Genomic DNA, 26,414 nt, shown 5'->3' on the forward strand with positions numbered 1-26,414 from the left:
TCATAAGAATGCATTGCAATTGGTCTTTCTTGATTAAAATAATGTCATTGATTGTTTTGTACTTTAAGCAGAGTTTAAATAATGAAGGTTTTTATTAAGATCACCTTATCATTGACAAACGAGGGTAATTCCCAAGCTGCAGACTCAGAGCAAAACACTGGATGAATGTTGCATCATTGTACACTTAATCTTCCTCCTAGCAACACTGATAGGGAGTTCTCTGTTGTTTCAATAGCACAGAACCTACAGCAAATATGGTTGCACATAAGTTTTCTGATCCTCCATTGTATTAAAAAAGTTCAATCTTCACTTTACACATATAAGATAGAATCACGTACATTACTTACAGCTGGTAACCATTAAAAAAAGTGTGAAAATTCCTAGTGAAACATGCCATGCATCATACTAGCCGTTAAATTGTCACAAGATCTAGCTATCTTAGAACTTCAGTACAGTCTTTCAGCTCTGGCCCTCAGGGGAATACCGGGACAGTTTTCAAGACTGTAACATCAATCCGACATGGGCTATGCTTATCTTAACAAGCCACATGGGGCAGCACAGGTCTATAGAGCAAAATATTTGGTGCTGGTGAGTTGATGTCCACACTGCGTGTGGACATGTGGATCACTTCCGACTAGCTCTAGTTTGGTCTGTTAGTGGTTGTAACACTTTAGGCTCACTGCTGGAATGCAACTTCAACTCCTAGTTTCCCCTGGGGGGAATCCAGTCCATGAGCCCCAAGACTGCTCTGTTTCATTAACCAAAGCACATAGTAAGTGGGGACAACTAGGAGATTTACTTCAAAAGTGTGCTCATGATCCAAGCTGAAATGTTAATGTGAACTCCCCCACAAAGTTCCATATGGATGTAAAAAGTCATCATATGCGAATCTTGAGCAGCAGCTCAATTACAGCTTGTTCATGTAAAAGTCAAGCAGGAAAAAAACCTAACCATGACCATTCCTTTTCTCACAGGCAGTTAATTAAAATGACTGCTTAATTTTGTACCAAATAAATGAATTTTTAGGAAAAAGTTGCAGACTTATTTCCTTCTAAATATATAACTTCTTAATGAACACAAAATATTTTTTCTAAGGCTTTTTCACTTTTAAATACTTGGCACACAGTTGATTGACTTCTTAAGACCATTTTGAATATTGGTCAGCAACTTAGGAGAGAAAGGGAAGAGGAAGGAGTCATTAGTGCTGGAGTATTACCTACCACCAGAACAGACATAACGAGGAGTAAAACTAGTCATGACCTGATAGTGTGTGCTCTCGGAACCTGAACCTGACCTCTTGTCTTTACTGTCTGCATCTTCCTATGCTCCAGTGGTGGATAGATCTCACCTCACTTCGATCATCTACAATGCAGACATTTACATCTGAGCCAGTTGTCTAGACTCTTTTTATAGTCCATGGAGAGAAAAAGACACTTCTCAGGCATGATTTACATGTTCTATTTAGACATCTATGGTAATATCAGATGACTCACTGCCTGGAAAGTAGCTATTTCTTTCCATTTCCATATTTTGCATTTACAGAGGGCGCCTAGAGGAATATTTTAAATACAGGAGTTTACATTTTAGACGTTTGACAATCTATCCTGAAGACGTATATTTTGCCCAAGAAAATTCACCTCCATTTTTAATGTCTTCTAACTAAGAACCCAACAAAATATTTACATGATTCTTAAAGAACAGTTTCAGAAGCAACAGCTAATAGGGCGTGTTCATCTGCTTACTCTGAGGTTATGGGTCTGGGCACATGAGGTGACACCATAATTTACTTATCATCGTTCTTGTGAATTTACATGTCCATACAGAGAATAACTTCAGGCCAAATGTGGGGCTGGACATAGGCCTGCTGCCTGTATGGACACTGTATGGATGCCCTGGTTTTAGGGGAATTCTCAGAACATTATCAAAATGCTCTCCCTGCTCAATGCTGCTTGAGGGTGGGTCTTGCAATGTTTAAACTTACAATCACATTTAAGCAAAGCATTTTATTACTTCAAGCGAGTCTTCATTCACGATTTTGATGATTCCTAGAGCTGCAATTCTATTGCTTCTGCAACAAGCCATTAAAAGAAATGTTTGGCTTTGCAGTGCAATGCCTTGAACTCTAGACGATGGATTAATGGTTTGTTTTCTGACTGTCTAACAGGCAGTATTAAAAGTAGAATTGAGTTTACCTTATATCAAGCCTTGAGTATGTTTTTTATCTAGGGAGTATGCAGGTCATTTTGCTCACTTTTAGTTCAGAAAACAGCCTTCTGACGAATTCTGCTGTCCACAAAAATGATAGAAATACCAGAAGATTAGCTATTTCCACACACTGCTACCCTCAGAGGATTTTGCCAAGAGCCTACAAAGTGGCTGGAACAAGGCAGAGCATGATCAGCTCCACTTGTCATTTGGCAAATGATATTGTATGCAAGTAACTTCTTTGGAAGGGTAAACAAATGCAACGTTTTTTTTCACGTAAAATAGCTGTGTCCGTCTGCTGTCATTTAAAAGGAAAGGTTATGGCTCACATGTTGAAAAGGTAATGTGGCTTTACTTTCTGATTTATAAACCTTTTTTTGTACCTCACCTCAAAGATGTCAGCGTTTCAAAGGCTGGTGAAGTAATCACTATATATAGCTTTTTATCAGTTTTTGTAAAGTGGCTTAGAATGAAAGGCACTCTTAAACATGGTTTCATTTTTCCTTTAGCGAAGGACAAAATGAAAGACTAAGGTTTTAGAAGCTGCAGAACTTAGCACCTGTATAGAAACTTTTAAAAATATAGATATAAACCCACTCAGTCATTATGCTAGAGGACATGCTAATGGAGACTGTCCCCATTATATGCCTAACTCCCTTTGTGGGTGTTGTAATTTTTCGTTAATTAGGATTGAGTCTCTCTTCTCTTTAGCAAATATTATGTTGCTTCACAACTGTCTCTGCTGACTTCAATGTTCTGACTTGTGTGGGAGAGGATTTTGCAGGCTCATCATCCACTTTTATTTTGGAAACACTGTACTTGATTCATAAATATACTATATTCTTCACTTAAATTTAGTATGAGTCCACCATTTCTAACTTCCAGATGGGTCTCCTTCAGATTTCAATCACACTGAGAGGCACATTCTTACACCGTGCATTAAGAAAATTTATCAAGTTTTATGTCAGTGTTCAGGACAGATGTGTCGCTGTCATCCTCTAGCTCTGTGGAGAAAAAGGAGATGTAAGAAAATGTGACACAGACTTCAACTAGTTATAAACGAGGGCCAAGAGCCCTGCCCTGCTCTGTGGATTTGGCAGCCTGTGTTCAAGCCAGCTCTGACGCGGTGCAGTGGTGTGACCTTGGGTCATGCTGCTGAGGAGATAGCTTTATGAGAAAGCTGTAAGAAGTCTCACTGGGGCTCCCCAGAATCACACAGGAGCTTTTTTAAGCTCTAACCCTCCTTCTTTGCCCTTTCCTGAGCTGTTGCAGCCATGCCTGTGCCTTGCCATACACCCCTCTGATGGGGATACTGATCCTCCAGCTTGACTTCCCGGCTTGACCTCACGCTTGCCTCGCCACTGCGACTTGTCTAGCAATCACTGGGATGTGCTGACCCCGGTTGATGCCACCAGACCTGCTCTGCTCAGTTGTTTGGCTACTGTGGGACTGGGTCTTTTGTGGAGGACACTGCCCTGCCTGCTGTGCTACCTGCCTCGGCTCCTGGCTTGCCCTCCCCTGCAGCGCAGCCGGCTCCTGCTGCCTCCTGAAAGCAGACGTTTAAAAACCCATATACAGAAAGGTGTTCTTGTGCTGCTCCTTCCGGCAGAGGGATGGTTTCCAACTGCTAAAAATCTTGTAACATATTGGAGTTTGTTAGACACATTTGGAAATTAGATACTAAAAATATTCTGATTCTGAAAATATATTCCCTGGAAACCATGCTACCTTTCCTACATGATGGCTATCTTCCTTTTTATAGTTTAAGCTTTGACATCTCCTGTTCACTGCTGAAGAGTTTATTTGAAATAAGTCACAGCTGGGGCTTCCAGAGGTATGTTCTATTTTACAGATGGTTGCACACTTTCTTTGGCCTCCAGATAACGCTTTTTGTCATAGTTACTACTGTGAAATGCCTTTTATCCCTCTTTTACTTTTTTCACTAAGCAATAGATTTTGTAAAGAAGTATTAGTCTTAGAGAAGTGCACACAAAACATGCAAGTGTCAAGTTCTTCTTTAGTGATTATGTTTTCTCAAAAAGTTCCAACACCCATATTCCAAAACATCTTATAACTCAGAATCCAGCATCCACTATCACTTTAATGGGAATCATTGACTTCATGGCTCTGTATTCCTTGATGGCTATTAATCATCGGTGATTAAAAGAGTGATTACTCAAGTGGTATTTTTGCAATAAAAAACCCCACCCAGAACTCAAAGTGTCTTACTTTACGCTATTTTAAAGTTACAAAAAATCAGCCCCATTTGAATGTCATTAAAAACTGAACTGGTGAGTGCAGTCGCTGGTTTTGGCTGGAATGGAGTTAATTTTCTTGATAGCAGCTGGTATGGGGCTGGGTTTTGGATTTGTGCTGGAAACAGTGTTGACAACGCAGGGATGTTTTCACTGCTGTTGAGCAGTGCTGACACAGAGCCAAGGCCTTTTTGCTTCTCACCCCACCCCACCAGTGAGCAGGTTGCGGGTGCACAAGGAGTTGGGAGGGGACAGAGCTGGGACAGCTGACCCCAACTGACCCAAGGGATATTCCATACCATATGACGTCATGCTCAGCAGACAAAGTTGGAGGAAGGAGGAGGAAGAAGAGGATGTTTGGGGTGATGGAGTTTGTCTTCTGAAGTAACCATTACACGTGATGTAGCCCTGCTTTTCTGGAGATGGCTGAACACCTGCCTGCCCATGGGAAGTGATGAATTCCTTGTCTTGTTTTGCTTGTGTGTGCGGCTTTTGCTTTCCCTGTTGTCTGTATCTCAATCCAGGAGTTTTCTCACTTTTACTCTTCTGATTCTCTTCCCCATCCCACCAGGGTGAGGACTGAGTGAGCGGCTGTGGGGTGCTTAGCTGTTGGCTGGGGTTAAACCATGACATGCAGTTATGGAATAGTGCCACTGGAACATGAACTTCTCTGCCAAAATCACTGCTTGGATACAACGTCTTCTTGGTAGGAGAAATAGAGACACAAACTGATGCATTTGGTTTCGCTTTGCTTTAAAGAGATGTTTTGAGCAAGAATTTATTCTAGGCAGTAATTAAAACTGAAGTGTCTCAGACCATGTCTCGATGGTCCTGACATGTTACTATAGCCTTTAGTCCATGCCAGTCTCCTTCCTCTGAGAATCAGAATTTCTCACTCGAAAAAGGGCTCCTTTATGACAGCTTGGTCTCCAGAACCGGATTTCTTCCCTCCTGAGTTAGTTGTGCAGGTAAGTAGTTGTCACCAGTCCTGACATTAGTCTTCCATACAAACTGACATTAGCTGCCTCTGGGTTTGAATCAGAATGAATCCTACTCAAAGAATGATGGATGTGTTTTGCCCCTCTTTTGTGTCATCTGTCCTCACCAAATGACCATTTTCATGCAAAGCTTCTAATTCATTCCTTTTCTTCCCCCTCTCCCTCACCCCAGTATTTCTCTGCTTGCATTTAGTCAAAACACAGCACAGATCTTTTTGGTTACGCAATTATTTATCATACTCCCACCTAAGAGTCATTGTGCTACTCACTTTAAACATACGTAATAAGATACAGTCCCAACGCCCTCCAAACTGTGCTCTAGAAAAGATGTGGCTGGGAGAGGTAGGGTAATGCAACACATTACGATCAGGTTGGTGGCCACGCTGGAAACACATTGGAGGTTTCCTTAGCCTAATCTTTTGATCTCAGCCTGCATCTCCAGCTGCAAGGTTTACATGAAATTTCAAGCATCAGCTGTGCCCTCAGAACATCACTTGGTTTTGCTTTGCTGAACTTTCTGTTAAGCTGCTGGAGCTGTAGAGTGTAAATGAAGTTGGAAATTGGTGTAGCCAACACTACTGATAATTCATGCATGGCTTATTTTCCTGATGGGAGTTAAGGAGGATCTCTGCTTTAAAACAGAATTTTTGCTTACGGTTGAACATCAGGATTTCACCTATGTGACTCTATTTCAGATTCCTATGATAAGATCACTGAAATCACAGCTCCTCAATCTTCTTTCATGGAAGGTTTTGAGAAAAAAAACAAATGCAAACTGGAGTTAATATATTCTGTCGATGGCTGATTTCTCAGAGCCATTTTCCAATAGCAAAAGATCACCTCCATAAGAGAAGTTACAGGCTTGAAAGATTCATCAGATATTGTCAGAGTCCTGTTTGCCTGGGGCAGACCTTTAATACATAAATCCAAGCAGTACCATATAACAAAGACGATCACGGCAGCACTGGTTGGGTATTTTAGAGCATGCTTGGGATTCTTCCCCCTCCCGGCAACTGTGTTCAAAGTTAGCGAGACAACTCTGGGCAAAGCAAAGAAAAATATTATTATGATCTTAAGAAAAGCAGTTCAGAGTGGCCTGAAACGGGAGGATGGATAAGATCTGGTTAGTGCCAGGAGTCTGAGAAACCGGTCATCAAGCTCAGACCGTGGAGTTCGGAGCCTTCTCCTACTCCGGGCACCGGGAACAGGGGCTGAACCGAGCCGAGCCGTGCGAGGGCCGGCAGAGCCCGGCGCCGCGGGTGCAGTTGCGGGCAGCGCCCTCGAGGTGGAACCTTCTCACCGAGGCTGCGGCGGGCGCTCCCGGGCGCTCCCGGGCGGGCGGGCGGGCGGTGCGGCCCCGCCGGCGCTGCGCTCCCGCGGCTGTGCGGGCCTGGCCCGGGCTCTGCCACCCGGCGGCGCGGAGCCCCGCGGGGCTGGAGCAGACAGCCCCGGAGCAGCCATGTGCAAGCGGGGGATGACCCGGGGTGTGTGTGTGTGTGTGTGTGTGTATGTGACGTTGAGGAGAGGAGCAAACTTCCACACTGTTCCAGCGGTACTCCCGACCGTGTCCCTTACCCTCCGGGGCAGCCCTGGCCGCTCGCTGTCGAAACCTCCCTGGTGCCTGGGGAAAACCGGGAACCCCTCCACCCAGCATCCGAACTGCGAGACGAAACCGGGGATGGGACAAAAAGCGTCGGGAAATCTCCCCTGTGTCATCGATCCGATGAGGGAGGACACCACTCCGCCATCCGCCGCCCGCGGAAGGCGGGATGGGGATGAAGGTCCCGCACCCCGGGGGCGGCCGCATTAAACAGTCCCGGCCCCGCTGGTTCCCCACTCCTTGACCCCTCCTTGCTCTCGCTCCCCCACCGCGACCGCCTCAGCCCTCACTGGCATCGCCTGCTCAGAAATCCCGCGGCAAACCTTTGTCCGGCACCGCGCCCCGGACGAAGCGGGGAGTGCCGGGGGAAGGCGGTACCGGCCGCGGGCTGCCCCACGGGTGGATCCGGCGCCCCGGCGAGGCAAGGCGAGTGGGCACGGAGCCGCGGCCTGCGGCGGGCTGGGGATTCACATGGAGCCGCGCCGCGCAGAGCCGAGCCGAGCCGCGAGTCGTGCCGTGCAGTGCCGAGCCGTGCAGTGCCGTGCCGTGGCTGTGCCGTGCCGTGCCGCGCCGTGCCGTGCCGAGCCGTGCCGTGCCGTGCCGTGCCGTGCCGTGCCGGGGAGCGCCGCCGCCTTCAGCACCACGAACAGCTACAAGTGCGGCGCCGCGCCCGCCCCGCCGCGCCCCGCCCGCCCCGCCGGAGCCGCGGTAAGAGCGGGCAGCGCCGCGGCGCTCCCGCCGGCGCTCGGGATCACCGAGCCGCGGGGCTCCTGGCGGGGAGCGCTCCGCCGGGGAGGGGGGACGGGCCGGGGGGCGGGGGCTGGGGGGGCGTTTTCTTACTTGGCTGTGAACGGCACGGCCGGACCCACGGCGTGGGTCTGCCGCTGCAACTGAGCGGCGAGGCGGCAGAGGGTGGATATCGTCACGGGGGCTGAGCCACCGGTCCCAAAAAGTTGTTGTTGGGGTTTTTTTGGGGGTTCGTGGGGTTTTTTCTGTTTTGGTGGGTTTTTTTTTTTTTGTTTGTTTTTTTTGTTTTTTTTGAGGAGAGGGGAGGAGGAATAAGGAAGGAGTCAGTGGAGAGCAGGTTCGGCTTGGCTACTCGCGAGTGTTATGCAGCACTACTGAAATCGCTCTCCTGGATACCTGTCCCAGGCTGAGCTCCTGCATATTAAGCTGACGCTACCGAGGGAAGCTATTTGAGACGAGGGTTGTACAGAAATTACCTCATGCTATTCCCGATCGGCGCCGAGCATTAATTCCAGTGACCTCTACAGTAATATGGATATGCAACTCTTTGGATCAAGGTATTTGTGTATGTGTGTGTGTGTGTCTCCTTTAGTTCTCATTTTAAGGGGAGATGAGTCCACAAATAATACGAGTTTTGCCTCAGTTAACGTTTTTGGGCTGGGCAATCCTCTCCGCCCTCTTCGTGGCGCCGGGGGCTTTTGTTTTTTGCTTTAATTATTTATCATTTCTATTGTCGATATCCTCCCCCCATCAGCTCTAACGAAAGAGATCCCGGGCACGGTGCCGTCACAGCGGCGAGCAAAAAGGGAGGATATCGGTGCTCTCGAACAGGGAGATCCCCCCTTGCCTCCTTAACGGGGTCCTCTCCCACCCCCGAGGGGAGGGGGGGGCACAGGGGTTTCCCCCGCGCTCCCCGCAGTCCTGTTCACGTTTCGCTGGCCGGGAGGGAAGAGGGGGCTCCCGCCGCCCCGGGGGGACGGGCCCAGCCCTCCCCGCCGCCGTCAACTTCTCGCTCGGCTCCGGGGCCGGGCAAGGCGCCGGCCGCCCGTACCGCACCGCTTGCCGGGTGGGCGCCGGTCCCTCGGCTCCGCGGGGGAGACCCCCGTGTCCCTGGGGTGGGAAGGGGAAGGGGGATCCCCGCCGGGCTCCGGGGGCTTCCTCTCCCGGGGAAGAGGGCGAGAGGCTCTGCCGGCCCGCGGCGAGCGGTTAGCTGTCCCCGGCGCGGAGCAGCATCCCCCGGCGCGGGCATGTGTTTGTTGCGGGAATCCGAAGTGTTTGCAGGTGAATGTTAAGACGGGTAAAAAACCCCCACAAAACAATGCAACTCAAGTAATAAAAATCGATCAGTGACCCAAAGTGCATGCAAATCCGGCGTTGGCATTTTGGAGTTTGCCAGCTTCTGACCTCTGGGACCGGGAATTCATTAAAAGAGACTTAGGTTTCCATTGAGGGGGAACAGAAGCGCATTAAAGCTGACCAGATGCGAGGAGAGGAAGGAATCACCGGCGGCTGTAAATAAAAGGCGACGCTTGTTTTTGCATCGCCGCTGGCTGGAGCCCTGGGGATCAGAGGTCCCCTCCGAGCCCCGGCTCCAGCCGGGAGATCCGCATGTGCCCGCCGCCCGCCGCGCCTGGCACGGACCGCCTGGGCTGCAAGGCCGCGGGGTGAAGCAGTTTAAACCCGTCCTACGGCCGCTGACTGGAAGGAGCGAGGCCCCGGCGAGAGCCGCGCCAAGGCTGTGCCGGAATCCCTCAACAACAGGCGCCAGCTGGGGTATGGATGAGCCTGGGAAGAGGAAAAAAAATAATAATAAATAGCTCGGCTAAGTAAAGTGGAGAACAATAGGGGGCTCCCTTCAAGGGAGAAACACGGCGGTGATGGGCGATGGTCGTGGAGTTGCGTGGGGAGAGGCGGCTCGCCCAGCCCCGGGGGCGCTCCCCGGGCCCCTCCGCCGGGCGGGGCCGGCCGGGGTCGGGCGGGCTGCCGTAGCCCTTCCTCGGGCCGAGAAAGGTGCCGGGATGCGTTAGGAGCCGAAGGGCAGCCGGGAAAGCGCGGAGGAGCCGCACGGAAAGCCGGTGTGTGGCCGGCTGTTTGCTCCCGGCCGTGCGCGCCGGAGCCGGGCGGGGAAGGTGGAGGGGGGGGCAGAGCGCGGTGCGGGGTGCTGTGCGGGATGCTGTGCGGGATGCTGTGCGGGATGCTGTGCACAGGGCTGTGCGGGATGCGCGGGGTGCGGTGCGGGGTGCTGTGCGGGATGCGCGGGGTGCGGTGCGGGGTGCTGTGCGGGATGCTGTGCACAGGGCTGTGCGGGATGCGCGGGGTGCGGTGAGGCGTGTTGGGTGGGATGCGCGGGGTGCGGTGCGCAGTGCCGGGTGAGATGCGCGGAGCTCCCCGCGACCTGGGCGCTCGGGGGACGCGGCTGCTCGCCGGAGCCACCGCCGGGGTCGGGCGCGGACACGGGGGGGCTTTTCCTGCAGGACGCCGCGGGACGATTTCGGCGGGCGGCTGCGTTTGTGGGGGCAGAGCCCCTCTCGCAGAGCTGGGCTGCGCTACCAGCGCCTGCTCTGAACCCAGCTGTGCTGGCTGGGGAGCGGGACTCTGGTGGGAAGGGGGTAAAATGAGAACTGAACCAGCAGAGAAACCTCTCCTAGGCTGCCTGGGAAATTCTCCTTGATCATCACTTGCCAGACCAGAGGTGAAACCAACTCTAAAGGTGTTAATATTGATGGGGTTTATTCAGCTGTGAGACCAGGCAAGGGCAGTGGAAAATACTTGATGCTGTTTCCTTTTCAAAAATTGTAAGCTCCTATTGGTCGCACCCTGGCAGAAGGACCTGTGCTGGTTTTCAGCAGGGTAGCTTGTTTGGAAAATGGACATTTGCAGGGTAGAAAGTGAAGGCAGGTGCTCTGGGGTATTTGAAAAGAGGCTGATCAAACGGAGTGGAGACATTTCTCTCCTGGTGCACTAGGAGGAAATAGTTCCTGTAAACGAGATGCTGAGGGTGACTTGGCTTGAAGTCCTGATTATTGTGTAAGGGTTACCTCGGTGGCAGGGGCACAGCAAATCATTACAGAAGAGCTGAGGTAGATAAGACTACTTACATCAGTGAAGATTTCTCTTGCAAGTTAGGAGTTGCGCTGTCAAGGCCTGAGGTTTTCCAAATTCCCTTCTGTTGTCAGCAAACCCCATTAATCTTCTACATGTGTCAGGTTACTGTATGCAGGTGGCAACTCTTTACCTGCTCTGTGTGGAAATTCAGCTATTTTTTCATTGCTGAATGCTGTGCAGGAGAAAGAGGCAACTTTTATGAACACTAAAATGAACATTAGCAAGATAATTCTTATTTGATAGTTCAGAAGTAACATATCAGTAGTAGAAAGTCAAAATAAGCACAGTTTTGCAATTTTTCTCTCCTCAGTACTTCATAATGGAAGATGCTGTTATTTTGCTTTTATTCAGTAAAACCAGATCAGTTCTGCACTGACTGGACAATCTGAGGTTTTGTGAAAGTAGAAAGGGGTTTTCACCTTAAAAGTCCTCCTTTTCTAGTTCACAGAATATTTGGTTTATTTTATTTTAGTGCAGTTCAAATGTGCTTCAAATGTAATGATATATGATTTTTTTTGTCCTCAAATAAAAATTTAAATACCTTTTCTCAGATGTTTTTTCCCCACACTAGATAGCTTTTTCTGTCCCTCGGTAAAGGGTTCGTGTGTGTCTGGCTGGCAACGTCAATTAAAAAATGTTCCATGAAGTTCAGTGAACACATTTCCCTGCTTATGCTGTGGAGAGTAGTCCTTGTTCCTGTGGCTGGCTGTAACTGTGAGATTTTTTTAAGCAATATTTCCAAGGTGAACATACAGAATCTTACCATATGATTTCAGCCACGACTTCAGTGCCAGCTGAAGATGGCTCTTTCAGGAACCTCATTACCAAAATAGACATACTGCCTATATTTATTAGTGTATTTATTTGTCACTCTCAGCTCATTATTTAGACCTTTTCCTTAACATAAAGAACTCCTGTAATGAGCCTATCTCCCAGTGCAACGAGTCTGCAGTTGGAATAGTGACTGGTCCACGCACATGTCGATGTACTGACTCTGGCAATGTGGTACCGAAGTATCCATCCTTGAGTACCACATATCTCATAAAGCTGAATGATTTTATGAAGGAAGTAATTTCAGAACCAGACACTACATGCAGAAGTTTCCATGTCCCCTGTCTTGCAGTACTCCGCCTCCTTAGGTTTAAAAATAACTATATATTCTAGCAGAACAAGTGGAGGTTTGTGCTGAAATACTAACTTTAAAAATAGCAATATGTTCTGATAATGCCAGATATATTTAATGAATTAAACCCAAGAGAAACATGTATTCCAAGGTGACTGGGAAAGAGGCTTTGTGGTGCACTTACTCTTGGACAGTGCTGGGGAAATGTGTGAATTTCTTCTCTGAAGTCATGTTTCTAGCGAACACCAGCTACTACAGTGGGGAATCTGGCAAATCTAGAATATATTTGTGTTAATTCAAACTTGTATGGTCAATTGAAAAATGACAGCATTTTACTTCGAATGAAATTTCTGCACATGAGGAAAGTTCATTCAGGCTTTATAGCCCAGGGGCCCACGTTCTTTCACTAAAATTCATTGATAAAAATGGAATTCATTTAGATCAGATGCTTTCTGCTTAGCTACACAGGCTTACAACATTCTGTAAAAGTTAATCAATATATGAAAAGCAGTGTGGCATGAATAAATTAGACAGTGTAATAGAAGCTTTTATTTCTTAGGTAACATAAAAAAAGACTAAAATGTCTTAAATTTTTAAAAAGAACATTTTAAAATTTTATTTCCATTTTATAGACAAGCTGTGGACACTTGCAACAAAGAAACATACTTTTTCAGGAAAACATGCAAGCTGAGGCAGAGCAATTAATGCTTATGTAGACTATAGGGTTGAAAAATGCTTATTGTCAACTAATTTGACTTTCAGTCAGTTCCAGATAAGGTATTGGACTAAGGATATTGGGCTCAATGTAACTTCTCCATTGTTGTTGGAATTTGGCTTGCAATAGTTGAATTCACTATTTGTTTGTACAAAGACTGACAGTTGCTTTAATTTCTGGGCATTCTTTGACTGTAAGGAATTGACCTGAGGCTGAGAAAGAGAAAAAGCAGCATTTCTTTCCGTCATGAATATTTTCACTTTTCCAGTGGTGCTTTCTTGTTCTGTGTACAGTGTTAAATAAGAGCAGTCTTGTCTTTTATTCCCTCAGAGAATTGCTCTCTGTCTGTATGGGTTGTACATACATGCACAGACTGACGAGTTGGTTGGTCATTGTGGAACCAGGAAGGAAATCGCCTCTATGTCTATTTTAGATGTAGCTACAACTTTTACTCTTTACTATTTTGAACCCTTAACTGTGTTTTTCTGCTAAGGAAATCAAGACAGCAGGCAGCTGTGGCTAGTTGATAGTGACTACAATCTTCTCTCTGTTCCGTGGGCCATATAAGAAACATCCCGTGGGGCTGGATCAACTCACACAGTGATGTCAGTCAAGTTGCGTCACTTGTGACTGACGCTAAGTTTGGTTCATGGTGCCGAAGCCTGGTCAGATTTGTAATCCATGTGCCCTAAAGGAGCCGAAGTAGAACGATGGGATTATCACATAAACCAGTGCCTGATTAGGTTCAACCCTGAGCCAAATACAAGCAAAACAAAATGCTAAGAGGCACTGAAAGTCCTGTGCACTTCTGTTCCCAATTGCAGTGATTTTATTCACATCCATTAAACATGTTTCATTTTCAAGTCGTTGCTGTGTTACCAAATCACAGTGAGATACCTTCACATTCAATAGAAGACTTTCCACTGTGAATCTTTTTCTCAGGTCTTCAAATAGCCACTATTTAAGAACTCTTCTTCAGCCTTTGTGAGCTTAGTATTATCATTTGGGGAAAAACATGTAACAAAACAAATATAAGAGGATGATCAGTTTAAAGCATTAACAAATCACATTTTGAGTTTTGTTAGCACATAATATCTAAAAATATTGTGGAAAATAATTCAAAATGTCTTTGAAAAACAGTATAGTTGTCTATAACTGTCTTCTAATTGTGTTTATAATTGTAATTTCATCATATTTTTGGTAGGAACCAGTCAGATCACTAGGGACAAAGTACATATCTACAGATGAGCCTGGATTTTCTCTATGAGAAAATATTTCTCATTTTTCGCACTATTTTCTCAGTGAGGCAGGCACTTGTTCAGTGTGATCAGTTTCATTACAAATAAAACTTTTTTACAGAAAAGGATCAGGTGAATCACACCTTAGGATGTCCACTGCTCTCCATAGCCTAGAACCGGTGCCTTGAGAGACTGGCTCAGATGTAGTTGCCCACAGTGTTCCTATTTAGTATCAAGTAAAATTAATTCTCTCTTCTCCTCAGAGGTCTAAAAATTTGTTCAGGCATGTGTAATTTTGTTAAATATCGAAATAAATAAATGCCTCTCATTTGAGAATTAAAGTGAGGGCAATTTGGAGATATTTGTAACAGTCAGTCAGGTGTTTAGATATGTAGGCTGAAATCCTGATCTCGTTAAAATCAGCGGGACTTCTCCAGATGTCAGTGGGGGCACAACATTGTTTCTATTTAATGTGGTCCAAATGCAAGCAGGGAATAGAGACCTTGTTAATGTTGGACCTCAGCTCAAGTAAAATGTCGGAAAGGGAATACTGAATGTTCAGCTGGTTTCCTGACATAATGCATTGTGCTCTTTTTGCTTAAGAAATCAGCTACCTTTTCATAAAAGTAATTTAGTGTTAGAAATTATCTGGAAGGCGTTTTAGATATATGGTAAGCCTAGAAGTTAATTCCACTGGAGAAATAATCAGTTTAATATCCAAATGAATTGAATGTGCTTGTACTGCGGCGGCTGAAGAGCGTACTTGAATTCAGGAGCCCTGATTACTCCATTGTCACAAATGGAACCTCTCTGCGAGTGTGAGTGTAAGTAGTTACTGCGCTTCTGTAGGCTGGAACAGAATGATACAGCAAAACAGAAAATACAATGTGTTATGGATCAAATCTGTTTCTGGATGTCATGCAATGCGAAGGCAAATACGAATTACTGGTTGGAATCTGAACACCAAGCTAAGTTTAGTTACCCTGATTTGGCCTTTGCTCTGCTGGTATCATCAATTTCCCGGCTTGTAGTACAGTGCAGCCAGGTGTTCAAATTCACAGAAGGCCAAGAATTACTCCCTCACAGAATATTGAAAGTAAAACCTAGGCGATGTAACTCATATTTGAAAGTAAATACACTGTGTGACAGGTATAAAACCGCTGAACTAAATGGTATTTCTCTTTTTTTTTTTTTTTTCAGAAGTACCTCAGCTGCAGGGCAAAATACAAGGACATAAGCTACTGACATCCTCTTAGCATCAGGACCAGACATACTACCCTTCACTTCACCATCAATTAAGAGCAATTGAAAACCACCTCTTGGAAAAGCTGATCAACCCATGACATCAGTGGACATCTTTTTTAAAGCACATTTTATGTACTTCTGCTGAGATCCTTTTTCTACCTACCACATGGTTCTATATTACTTACTGGGCACTGATGGTAGCCTCCAGAAAGTGCAGCTTCAAATGGTCAACCTCATCCTTTAGCAAGAAGAAAATCTGGATACCGGATAGCAACAACGTCTTCAGAGAAAATGGTATACAAAGGAAAACGATTAGTTTCTTGCCATTGTTTCTTCCTGTTAACAGCCAAATTCTACTGGATACTCACTCTGATGCAAAGAACTCATGGCCAGGAATATGCTCACTCCATCCGACTGGATGGGGACATCATCTTGGGAGGACTGTTCCCTGTCCATGCAAAAGGGGATAGAGGGGTGCCTTGTGGGGAGCTCAAGAAGGAGAAAGGGATCCACAGACTAGAGGCAATGCTGTATGCAATTGATCAGATTAATAAAGACCCTGATCTTCTTGCCAATATCACCTTAGGTGTCCGGATCCTTGATACATGTTCCAGGGACACTTACGCATTGGAGCAGTCCTTAACATTTGTGCAAGCATTGATAGAAAAAGATGGTTCAGATGTGAAGTGTGCTAATGGGGACCCACCTATTTTCACTAAGCCAGACAAGATATCAGGTGTGATAGGTGCTGCAGCAAGTTCTGTGTCCATTATGGTCGCAAATATTTTAAGACTTTTTAAGGTAAGGAAAATTTTCTATCTTTCTTTTAAATTTCAATCACAATGAAATAAGTGAGATGATTGTGTTGTGTTAACTTTGAAAAAGAAAGGACTTCTTCAGATTCAGAAATCAAATGACTGGTTTGCCCTTTCAAAGCAAATAAAAAAAAAAAAAAAAAGAGAGCAGTGATTGCAGACCCTAATTTAAGGTGCCAAATGCCTCTTTTGAAGTTCTGAGCAACCGGAGCACATTTTAATTCTTTAGGGATTTGTATCCTTATTTTTGTACAACTCATATTTGCTCCTTATTGAGCATTTATGCTCATCAAGACTAGGTTGAGATTGGTTTCTCAAATTTACAGGAGAATGAAACATAAGGTTTAAACACAAATCCATTTGTAGGAGGACCAGATAATTTCGCTAAATAGGAAGATATGCCAGTAATAATCTCATGCTATTGATGTGCATGTCTAGCCAAATGAGGTATACTGAAATATCTTTGATTTTCTTGAAATCTTAACCTCCTGCATATTTTTTACAAGGTGATATATTTTCCCAGACTTTGTTATCACTTTGTGAGAGATTACTTTTGGACAACAGTTTTACTGGCATTTACGTCCACGTACTTTATTAAGCTCTGATGTTATAAATAATGGAGAAGTAAACCTGCCACTTTTAAACTTGCTAAGTTAGATGGGAAGATGAACACATTCTAATCAATCAACTTAGCTGGAACAGATCAGACAGCAGACATTTGATTTTTAATCCTGTGCAATGGCAAACAGATGATGGTAAGTGGAGCGCTTTTTTCTACACACAAAATGACTGTAACTTTTGTCTGAATCTATTATTGTCCTACGGCCCACTATTATTCAGACTCGTTCCTTCCGTTCGGAAATCTTGCCTTATGTCCTACAACTTCACAACCACCGAAGACCACTTAAAGACCGTTTCTTTGGTTTCTCCACCATGACTTTGGTGGAGAAGATTCTGGTAATGTTAAATATTGTTGTTATGTATTTTGAAAAGCGTTACACTTGATTTTTAATTGTTGTAACTGAGAAATTGATTAGAAGTAAGGAAAGATTGGGGTTTTTTTTAAGGTTTCTCAAATTGGAAAAGTGTGTTTCAGTCATTAAAAGGGAGTATTTTGTCCTTCCCTCTGGTTCTGCCATGAAGGGCATAATGATGGATTTACAATTCAGTGGAAGAACAAAGCGTCTGCTGGGTTGTGGTCAGGTGTTCATTACAATCTCAAAACTGATCCCTAGCTGCACCTACTGCACAGGTTTGAGAGCAGTGGAGTTGTTCCAGCCATATGTTTTGCTTGTGAAAATCAAGTACACAAAACTGAGCTGAGACTTAAAAATGTTCTATACAGAGACCACATCTGGAGCTGTGCCTGGTGGGGGAGGCCTGTCTTTCCTGGGAAGAATCATGTATGTTGCAGAAGGTGTCTATTTTTGATTTCACATCCTTATTTTGAAGTTGTGTTACCCTATTAAATAATGCATAGCTCTGAAGTAATGATAGATGGAACGGTCACTTTAATACTCATCATAATGCATGGTCACGTAGACTACGACTTACACCCAGTTTTGAGTTGAATACAGGGCCGTAGACTGATTTAAGAAACTAAGCCTTGTAAGACATGCATTAACTGTGAATTAAGAGCAGCAAGAAGGAAAGAGGCCTATGAATTGTCTAAGATAGCGGCAATTTGTCTTCTGAAACCATGACAGCTACCTCCTGATTTCCATTATGCAATAAGATTGCAAATAATGTTCTACTGCAGTCTTAATCAATAGAGGGTCACGTGATATCCCCTCTGGGGAAAGATCTTATTTACCCATTTAATTGATGTAACACAGCTGCTGGCAAAAGGAGGAGACATCTCTTTTAGTTTTAATTATAGATCCTGCACAAATACTCTTAATAATGTAAAAAATGACAAATTATACCCTTTAATGTCTGATGTTGGACCTGCATCTGAAGTCTGTTTTTACACCTTCCTCTCAGAAGTAAATCTGTTATCTCTGCATGAGTAAAGGCTTCTGGATAAGGCCCTCAGTACTATAGAAACCATTCACAATGGTTATAGTCAAGAGGATTAGGAAATTAAAGGTCATTTGCCAGAAATATAGAAGTATAATCCATTTTGGGTTGTACTTAGTCCAAAGACATGGGCTGACATTCTCAGCTGATGCATCCCCACAGCTCTGCAGCTGAGGACCTGGACGTGGTCTAAGCTCACAAAAGCTCGAGGTATGAAATTGTGTTTACTGTATCTCGGTATATGTCAAGGCTGGGCACTCAGCTGGTGTAAATGCCTTTACTTTCACTGAAGTCAGTGCTCACCGTCATGCAAATGCCTGTTTTCATTATAACCAAGATGAGTGTGATTCATCCATATTTCTGTCTAACAGTTTTATTCAGCAAGTTGAACCTGTAATTTGAAGTTCAGTATTGCTTTAATATCTACTCTGAAGTTCCTAAATGTCAGGACTACATATTTTTAGAGAACATTGTTATCCAGTGAAATTTTAATCTGTGATGAAATCGTGAGAAGTATATTATATCACTCTGTGAATACACAAACAAAGATAGCCCGAGAAATAGTATGCTCAGCAGCTTGGATTTTCATGCTGCTATTTTTCTTTTTCTTGCTTTTTTTCCCCTTTCTTTTATTGATTTTACAACATAAAACATACAGGTCAATAGTCCTATCTGATGATCTGGTGGATAGCATAAACTGATTCATAGTCATGGTATCTTTTTATCTAAGTGTTTTCATGAGAAGAGGGAAAGGAGGGCACCACAGAAAGTGACCTTGATCTATAGCCTTTTTCCTGGTCAAATGGCTCACCATGAATTCTTCTCTGTCCTTTCTCCCTTTGTGAATTTCCAGGTGCATCATGGCTTAGCCTTAAGGTCCAAATTTGGACAGCCTAGTTTTCAGTCGTTGATGGTTTTAGACCTTTCAGAGGCACTTTACAAACACGAAACACTTGTTCAAGGAAGTAGCTGTTTGAAAGTGGACCTGTTATTCCTTGATTACCATAAGGAGGCTGCTTTTTGCCTTATGTTGCTCTGGTCCTTGATGCAAAAAAATTGTGTGAAACAGTTGCTTAGTAAGCTTTCAGAAATTGGAGTGGTCTTGCTGCAAAAACAATGGAAGAAGGAGAGGACCTTCAGAGGTGAGCACAGAAGGACTGTGCTAGGTAACACAGTAGCTACCCACTTAAGCAGTTCTTCGTGGATCTCAGGACAGATTGTCCCCAGTTGAAATTTCTGGCTCATCATTTTAAGTTATTTTGTCAGAGAACGTCACGAGTGGGCTGCTTCACAAGGGAAATTAAGACAGAGCCAAGGGGAGAAGGGCTATTATCTCTCAGTCTCACCTGAATGAGAAGAACAAAACAGGTCCATCTGTGTAACCACAGCCAACAGTCCAACGATTGCCAGACAAGTTCATAGTAGTGAGGCAGGTCCAAGCTAAGCCAGGAAGTCAGGTCAGCAAGGCAAGGTCAGTGTCAGCAAGGCAAAGTCATGGTCAGCAAAGTACATGGCCAGCAGCATAGCTCAAGCAGGAGCCTAGGGCAAGGGCCTGAGCTGAAATGCAGCTGCCGAGCAAAGAAGGTGGACAGAAGTCCCAGTGAGGCTTCTCACGGCTCTTCCTCACAACTTAGCTGTTTTTCTGGGCTGATCCAGGCACACATATCTGCATCATATTGAAGATAGCTTTGAACACATGGAGCCAAATCCAGGTCTGGGGAAGGGAGGAACGTTGCAGAGCCTGTTGATGCATTCAGGGCCTTGCCAGTTTTTTACCATTTCCCATGGCAGTGACTGTAGAAATAGGACAGACAGGCATGGGCCAGCCTCTTTCCTTTCTTCTGATGCACTAGGAACTGCTCTTTCCTCTGGTTAATGGATAGTGACATTGTTTGGCTTTTGGTTTGGGTTTTTTTTTTTTTTCAGTCTGGAAACCCTGCTACCAAGTTGGTTTCTCTTTGGCTGGCAGGATGTACTGAGTGGCTGGCTGTCCCAGTTGGCCAGCTCTCACTAGCACAAAGGCAACTTTTCTATTGACTGGATCACTCAAAATCTTACTCATATGCCCTTCCCTAGCTCTGTCTCACTGAAATTTTGGCTTCCTGTAGGGTCCTCAGGCATAGCCAGGTGGTATCCTTTAGCTTCTTTCTTTGGGCTGTTCCCGGTCCCTTGAAACTTGGCCTGGAGGAAACAAGAGACTCTGTAGCCTATCTCCCTTCATGTATTATGTTCCCTGTATTCAAAGCTTCTACTTGTTTAATGTCTTAATAACTCATATCAATGGTTAAAATCCGCTGGAAAAAAAGAGAGACATTTGTTTAAGCTAGTGCCCTCCCATCTAAAAACCTCACGCTGTTTCTGAACTCCTCGGTACACTCCATCTGTCACCTTCACACATCTTTTAGCCAAGGTCACACTGGGAGCAGCCTAGGTGTGATGGTGTGCATGTGAATTGAGATGGGTGGACAGTATGCTTGGTGAATTGTGATCTTAAGCTTTTATGTATATATTTATATACATGCTTATAAAGCCAAAATATTCAGTGACAGTTTTATTCCTTTCCTTGCCTTGTTTTGCCTTACCTTGTCTTGCCTTGCTTTGCCTTCTGTTTTCTCCTCTTTTCCCAAGACTAAATGACTTATTTGCTCTTTTTGGTCAAATTCCTTTCTTGCTGCACCACTGTAATCCACTTTAATAGCTGCTGTCTGGAGGGACTAATATTCACTTCATGCACATTTGCCTCATACATTTCATACACATTTATCTCTTCAGAAGTACAAATACAAATGACATTATAGAGTTACTCTTTCAACTTCATGTTCAACCATCCAAAATGCAAGGGATAGTTTCTTTCAATAAATCTAAAAGTGAATGTATTAGTTCCCTAAGAATTTTGTTTATTTGCCTTGATTCTTTCCTAGTCTCATTTTGGGTTTTAATGCATATCTTTGACTGGCAGCCTTGCGCAGCTACCAGGGCTGCACCTGGATGATGCTTTTTTAGGCAGGTCTTTTTATGTTTGGTTGCCGTTTGGCTCTTTTGCTGCCTTGTGTTCCAGACCCACACAAAACAGCAGAAAGGCCTCCCAGAAACGAGGGAATTGCCATTGTACAGAGCTGAACCTCACTGAACATCACTACATACAAGGCTATGCATATGATTGTGCCAATAGAGTGCATCTCATGATTGAAGGGAATATGATGTAAACAAAATGTAATAACATTTTACCACATAATTTCAGAAAGCACACGCATACTTTTGTGAGGCCACCTGAACCATACATAGATCCTGATCCTGACTCTATCTATGGATATTTTTGCACCTCGTGAGCATTACTGACTTCAGAGGCTCTAGGGGGATGCAGGAGTCAATCTGTGCCATGTCTGACTGCAGGGTCTTTCCATAACGGAAGAGCTTTACCATATCCTTTATAAGAAGTGAAGAACAAGCTCAAGATTTTTATCCAATGTATTCCCATTCATTAATAAAAAATTCACTGCATTGATTAAAATATATCAATTTTCTGTTCTCTGTGTCACGCTACATTTGTCAACATTTTTTTGCTGCATAGCATTTGAAATTTGAAATGGGATTTTTTGTGGTTAAAACATATGTGGAAAATTTTGTGTGAAGTGTGAAGAAAAATTGTTGTTAGTAGGGAGAAGACGACTGAAACATTTTGAAATCAGCTCTTAAGATGAACAGATTTGTTTTACTTTTGTTCTAGATAATATTTTCATTTTCTGAATCATTTTTAATTATAAAAGGAACCCATTGCCAATACATCCCATTTAATTTTACAGTGTTTTTTGTATCTTATTACAAGCACATATCTGTTTAGTGCCTGAACATCTTGTCTTGTTATTGGCTGGAAAATATCATTATAATCATTCTATTTTTTCTGTTTTTTTCATAATCCAGCTTCTCTTACATAGAGACAACATTCATATGTCTTTATATTTCCATGATAGTAGATACTTGATTATGCAAAACCCCCTTTTAATTCAACCATGATTCTTCTGTCAGTACCAGGTTAAATGTGTTATGGTCAAGAGAGGCAAACACTAGGTCAACACCAAGATAAAATTATAGGTAGAACAGATACTTTGCAGGTATCAATAATGAAAAGGGGAAATATTTAATTGCAACCAGAGAACATAATAGGTTTTCAGATTCTGTGAAAACTGCTAGGACTGATTAGCATCAGATTTTATTTGTGCTAAGTTGCTTGAGGCAAGGGAGTACAAAAGCAACTTGATGCATTCATTTAGTATTTTAGAGTATATTAGTTTCTTAAATAGTCCTCTAAAGATATTATATTTCTAGCCTTCTCCTATTGCTGGATGGAGTTACAACTAGTAACTGGTTTGAGCAAAGAGGCAATCTAGTTTTCTCTATTATTTCCATGTTTATCATTGGTTTGCTACTAGGCTTTAGAAGCATCTATTGACCTTTTTTGTGCTTCTCTTTCGTCATTTTGATTTGATTGTGTTTAACCATTTCACAGGAACAATCTGAAGCTTGATTAACTTTTGTTAAATGGTTTGAGATGTCTTCTCTGTTATTGTAGGCAGGCTGAAACTATCTAAAATGTTGAGGTTTTTATGCTATTCCACAACCACAGTATGTGAACGCCTTACAAAGAGACTGTAGCTATTAAAGACCAATGGTCTGATTTTCTTTCTACTTCCCTGAGGGCAGTTGGGACTATATATATATATATACACACACACGCACATTTTTCCCTGACAAGAAGGAAACTGCATATGCGGAGAGAATTATTTCACCCTTTCATGGCTGATGCTTTGCTGAGTTTCTACCACTGTATTAGGGTTGTTTGTATGTGACAGAGGCCTCCGAGTTATTTGTTAAATATAGCATACATTAATATAGATATCAGTCATAATTTCACAAATGAGAAGACCAAAAGGCTGAGAGGAGTCTAGCAGTTCAGCAAGGGCTATCTTACACACAGGAACACAAATTCTGCAGTGGGCTTTTTTAAAGACTGTGTGTTAATAAGAGGCACTTTTTACGTCTCTGCTAGTAAACAAAATGTACCTGGCAGAGTTCTCTGGCAATGAGACCCGCTGACACAGACAATCCACATCCATATCATAAACTCCTGTATTCCTCCAAACCATGGGGCTGCATGCAGACTACTGGGAGGGAATGATTCTTGACCCGTGCTGACTTCTGAAGCCTGTCTGGAAATCGTGAGACTGCTGGCTGGCACAGGTCGCAGCTGAGCTGTGGACCATCCTGACAGTTTAGCGGTGGGGGCAGCTGAGCTGGTGCTGAGGGATGCGCTCTGAAATGATGTGATTTACCAGCGTGGATGTTGCTGCTGATTTCTCAGGACAGAGCTCCTCTGCTCCTACGTCACACTGAAGGGAAGCCAAGACACTGCAAGGATCACTGATGCTGTTTCAGTGTTTTAGTACAGTGATGTTAGTTTTATTAGCCACAATGAGAACTAAATTAAGTCTTTTTTTTTTTTTTTTTTTTTTTCCCCCTGGTGGATAATTGTTTCAGTACAGTGACAGCTGTGCAATATGAATAGTCCTACGTTGTGACTGTCATCAGAAACCAGGCACTATTGTGTGTTACAGCCAACTGGTAGGTTTTGTGGGTTTGTGTCTTTCCATCCTCATTATTTTCCCCAAAGCACATTGTGCTTTTAGGATTAAACTGGTTTAGAGTGCTTAAATGTACATCTTTTTGTTTGCTAGCATTTATCAGAGAAAAATAGTTGTCCAAAAAAAAAAGTCTTACTGAAGGACACTAATTCCACATGAATGAACTAAATAGCCAAGAGCAAAATGTTCCTCTCGGCTGGGATCTACATATGCTCCCAGATCAGAAAAGCAAGATATTATGTCCCCTATCCTTCTGACAGGACAATTAAGCATTTAAGAGAGGCCTTAAATTAGGAGGCTGTTTGCCCTTGGCTGCCTGTGTCCTCAATAGAGAGTAAAATGCTTTCAGAGGGGGGGGGGACTGGATCAGGTCTACGAGTGCGGATGCATCTTTCACATTTGCAGCGAGAGGATGGGTTGATCCATGCTTGCACTTTCACCAGACAGAACCTCTTCTCACTGGAAGGCTTTGGAAGCCTTGCATGCAAGTCATAGGTGGCTCTGTACACATTTATAAGAGGAATTTAAACACCTGCAAGGGTGGTGCCAGTTTCTTGATTCCTTCCTCACCTTCCTGTGGGACGAATCTTATTCATATCCTTTTCCCTTCCATTTGCCCCCTGTTCTATTTCACTCTCTTCTTGTCTTAAGCTACTTTTTGACCATTGTTCCCAGTATTTTTCAAGTGAGTATTTCATTCCATAGTCTCTAAACAAAATTTTGTTCAGACATGCTGAATTAGCAAGGCTCTGACTGGGGCTCAGTTTCTGTAGGTTGTGAGGATGAGTGGGTCAGCAGGAGGAAGAGCTGGACTTTGGGGACTTATAAGTGAGAGCTATCTGTGAGGATAACAGGAAATAAGGGAAGTGCTTGTTGCGAGATTGAGCCCTCAAGGGACAAGGGTTTCTTCTTTTTACCTTACTGTAGGATTTCTTCTCTGGCACTTCAGATAGATAGATACCTGGCTCTAACTCTACTCTAAAATAAATTATTTCTGATAGCAATGCTGAGATATGCCATAGTATTGAGAGAGCTCTCGTCCTATTGTATTTCTTTTATAGCTTGAGACTGTGGAACAGGACCAAAAGTGATTTCTCTGAGCTGGAATAATTCATATTTTGAGTTTTGGCTTATGTTCTTTCATAGAAGGTGCCTCCAGCATTTAGTTGCGTAGCAGCAGTATTTGTAGAGGCAGAATCAGGATTTTTATTCCTTCTTCACTGGTACATTTATGCACATGGCTCTTCTATAAACTTAAAAGTAGCAAAACGACGATAGCCAATTTTGGGTATCATTCTACAAAAAGCTCCTAACAATTTCCATTAGCTTTTTACTCTGACAGTGGCTCTGTCACATTTAAAATGCCATTACAATCTTCTTCCAGGCTGGGTAAAATTTTGTCAAGCAACTCCATTGCATTATGGTAGCACGGATCCCCCATGGTGATTGTTACTTATTCATATAATTTTCTTTGTTTTTTGTTTGTAAAGTCCTTTGAAATGTTAAGGTCATAGCAAAAAGTTATCATCACCACAGTTATACTTAGGCTATTCTTTAGAGGAACATTTCAAAGAGGATCCTGTAATAGTTCTCCTGGCCTGAGACTTCCCAAACAAAGCCCAAGAAAAGAGCTGAAGAAAGGGCTGTCTTTCTTGACATTCTTATTTCTTCTTTTGTTGCCATGAATATGCTTTGGTTTTATCAATGGTGCAGGAACACAGAAAGTTCCCTTCCAGAACAGCTGACTTTCCAGAAAAGCTGTCACCTAGACGAGGACTCACCAGTCTAGAAGGTGTGCTGTATGAACACAGATGAAGTCACAGGAGGTCTCAAGACTTGTCTATTCGGATGATACGTGAAAACATTGTTAAATGGAGCATAGGCTAAGATGTTAAAATGCACTGCTATATAAGAAAATGCATACTGGCTAATAATAGAAAGGAGGGAATATATAATGGCTGTATGTTTGCTTTTGCACATTTATATTTGCTACGTTATTATATTACCGTGAATTCATCGGCTGTGGACTACTTAGTCCAAGCATCCTTTCAAGAGAGCCCTGTGGGAGAAGAGAACGTATCTTGGTAATCTGAGATGACGAACTCATTTATCATTACGAGCAGCACAAAAATCTGGGGATTCAGACTATGCTCATGGCTACAGTGTCTGGGACCAAACAAAAACGTGTCCTGCAGAAAGAGACAAACAGGCTGGTATCATACACTGAATGTAAAATGCAAGGGCCTGGGAATCCCAAGGCTGCAGAAGGCTTGCTGCAGGGGCAATTGTTTTCTGATTCAGGTATCTGCCTTCTGCTGAGTTCAGGAGCAGCAGGTAAGTAGCATAAGTGACTACATTCTTCTGTAGCCAGCTGGATGGGACCTGCTTGTTGAATGGTGCTTACTGAAAAGGGAAACGAAGTCTGATTTTTGTGTCACTTTTAGTTTTGTTTAAACGAGGAAGAATCCCTGGGAGAGCAATGTATTCCGGGGAAGCCAGTGAATTATAGCACTGTAAAACTGGATTTCTCCAGAGGCAAATAATGTCCTGCATCCATCCAATATTGCATCCCATTGGTACTACTGTCAGTACGCTTTCTATTCCACTACGGGAGTTCAACAGATGCGTACAAAAAGCAGATGTGGGTCCTCAATTGTTGCTTCATGACATTTTCAGATATGTTCATGGTGATGCTCTTTTGGTCTCAGTC

At 43.8% G+C, this 26,414-nt stretch overlaps 1 protein-coding gene across 3 annotated transcripts in view; it reads left to right on the forward strand.

Moving 5' to 3' along the window:
- Window positions 1-9,607: 9,607 nt before the first annotated feature.
- The window catches only part of GRM8 (glutamate metabotropic receptor 8), a 360,387-nt gene continuing 343,580 nt past the window's right edge, over window positions 9,608-26,414 (forward strand). For all 3 annotated transcript variants that reach the window (XM_075742925.1, XM_075742922.1, XM_075742930.1), the window contains exons 1-2: window positions 9,608-9,880; window positions 15,187-16,032. In XM_075742925.1, coding sequence (XP_075599040.1) covers window positions 15,523-16,032 — 510 coding nt within the window. In that variant the 5' untranslated portion in view covers window positions 9,608-9,880; window positions 15,187-15,522. The remainder of the gene's footprint in view (window positions 9,881-15,186; window positions 16,033-26,414) is intronic.

Source organism: Balearica regulorum, chromosome 1 (assembly GCF_011004875.1).
Source record: "Balearica regulorum gibbericeps isolate bBalReg1 chromosome 1, bBalReg1.pri, whole genome shotgun sequence".
Classification (NCBI taxonomy): domain Eukaryota; kingdom Metazoa; phylum Chordata; class Aves; order Gruiformes; family Gruidae; genus Balearica; species Balearica regulorum.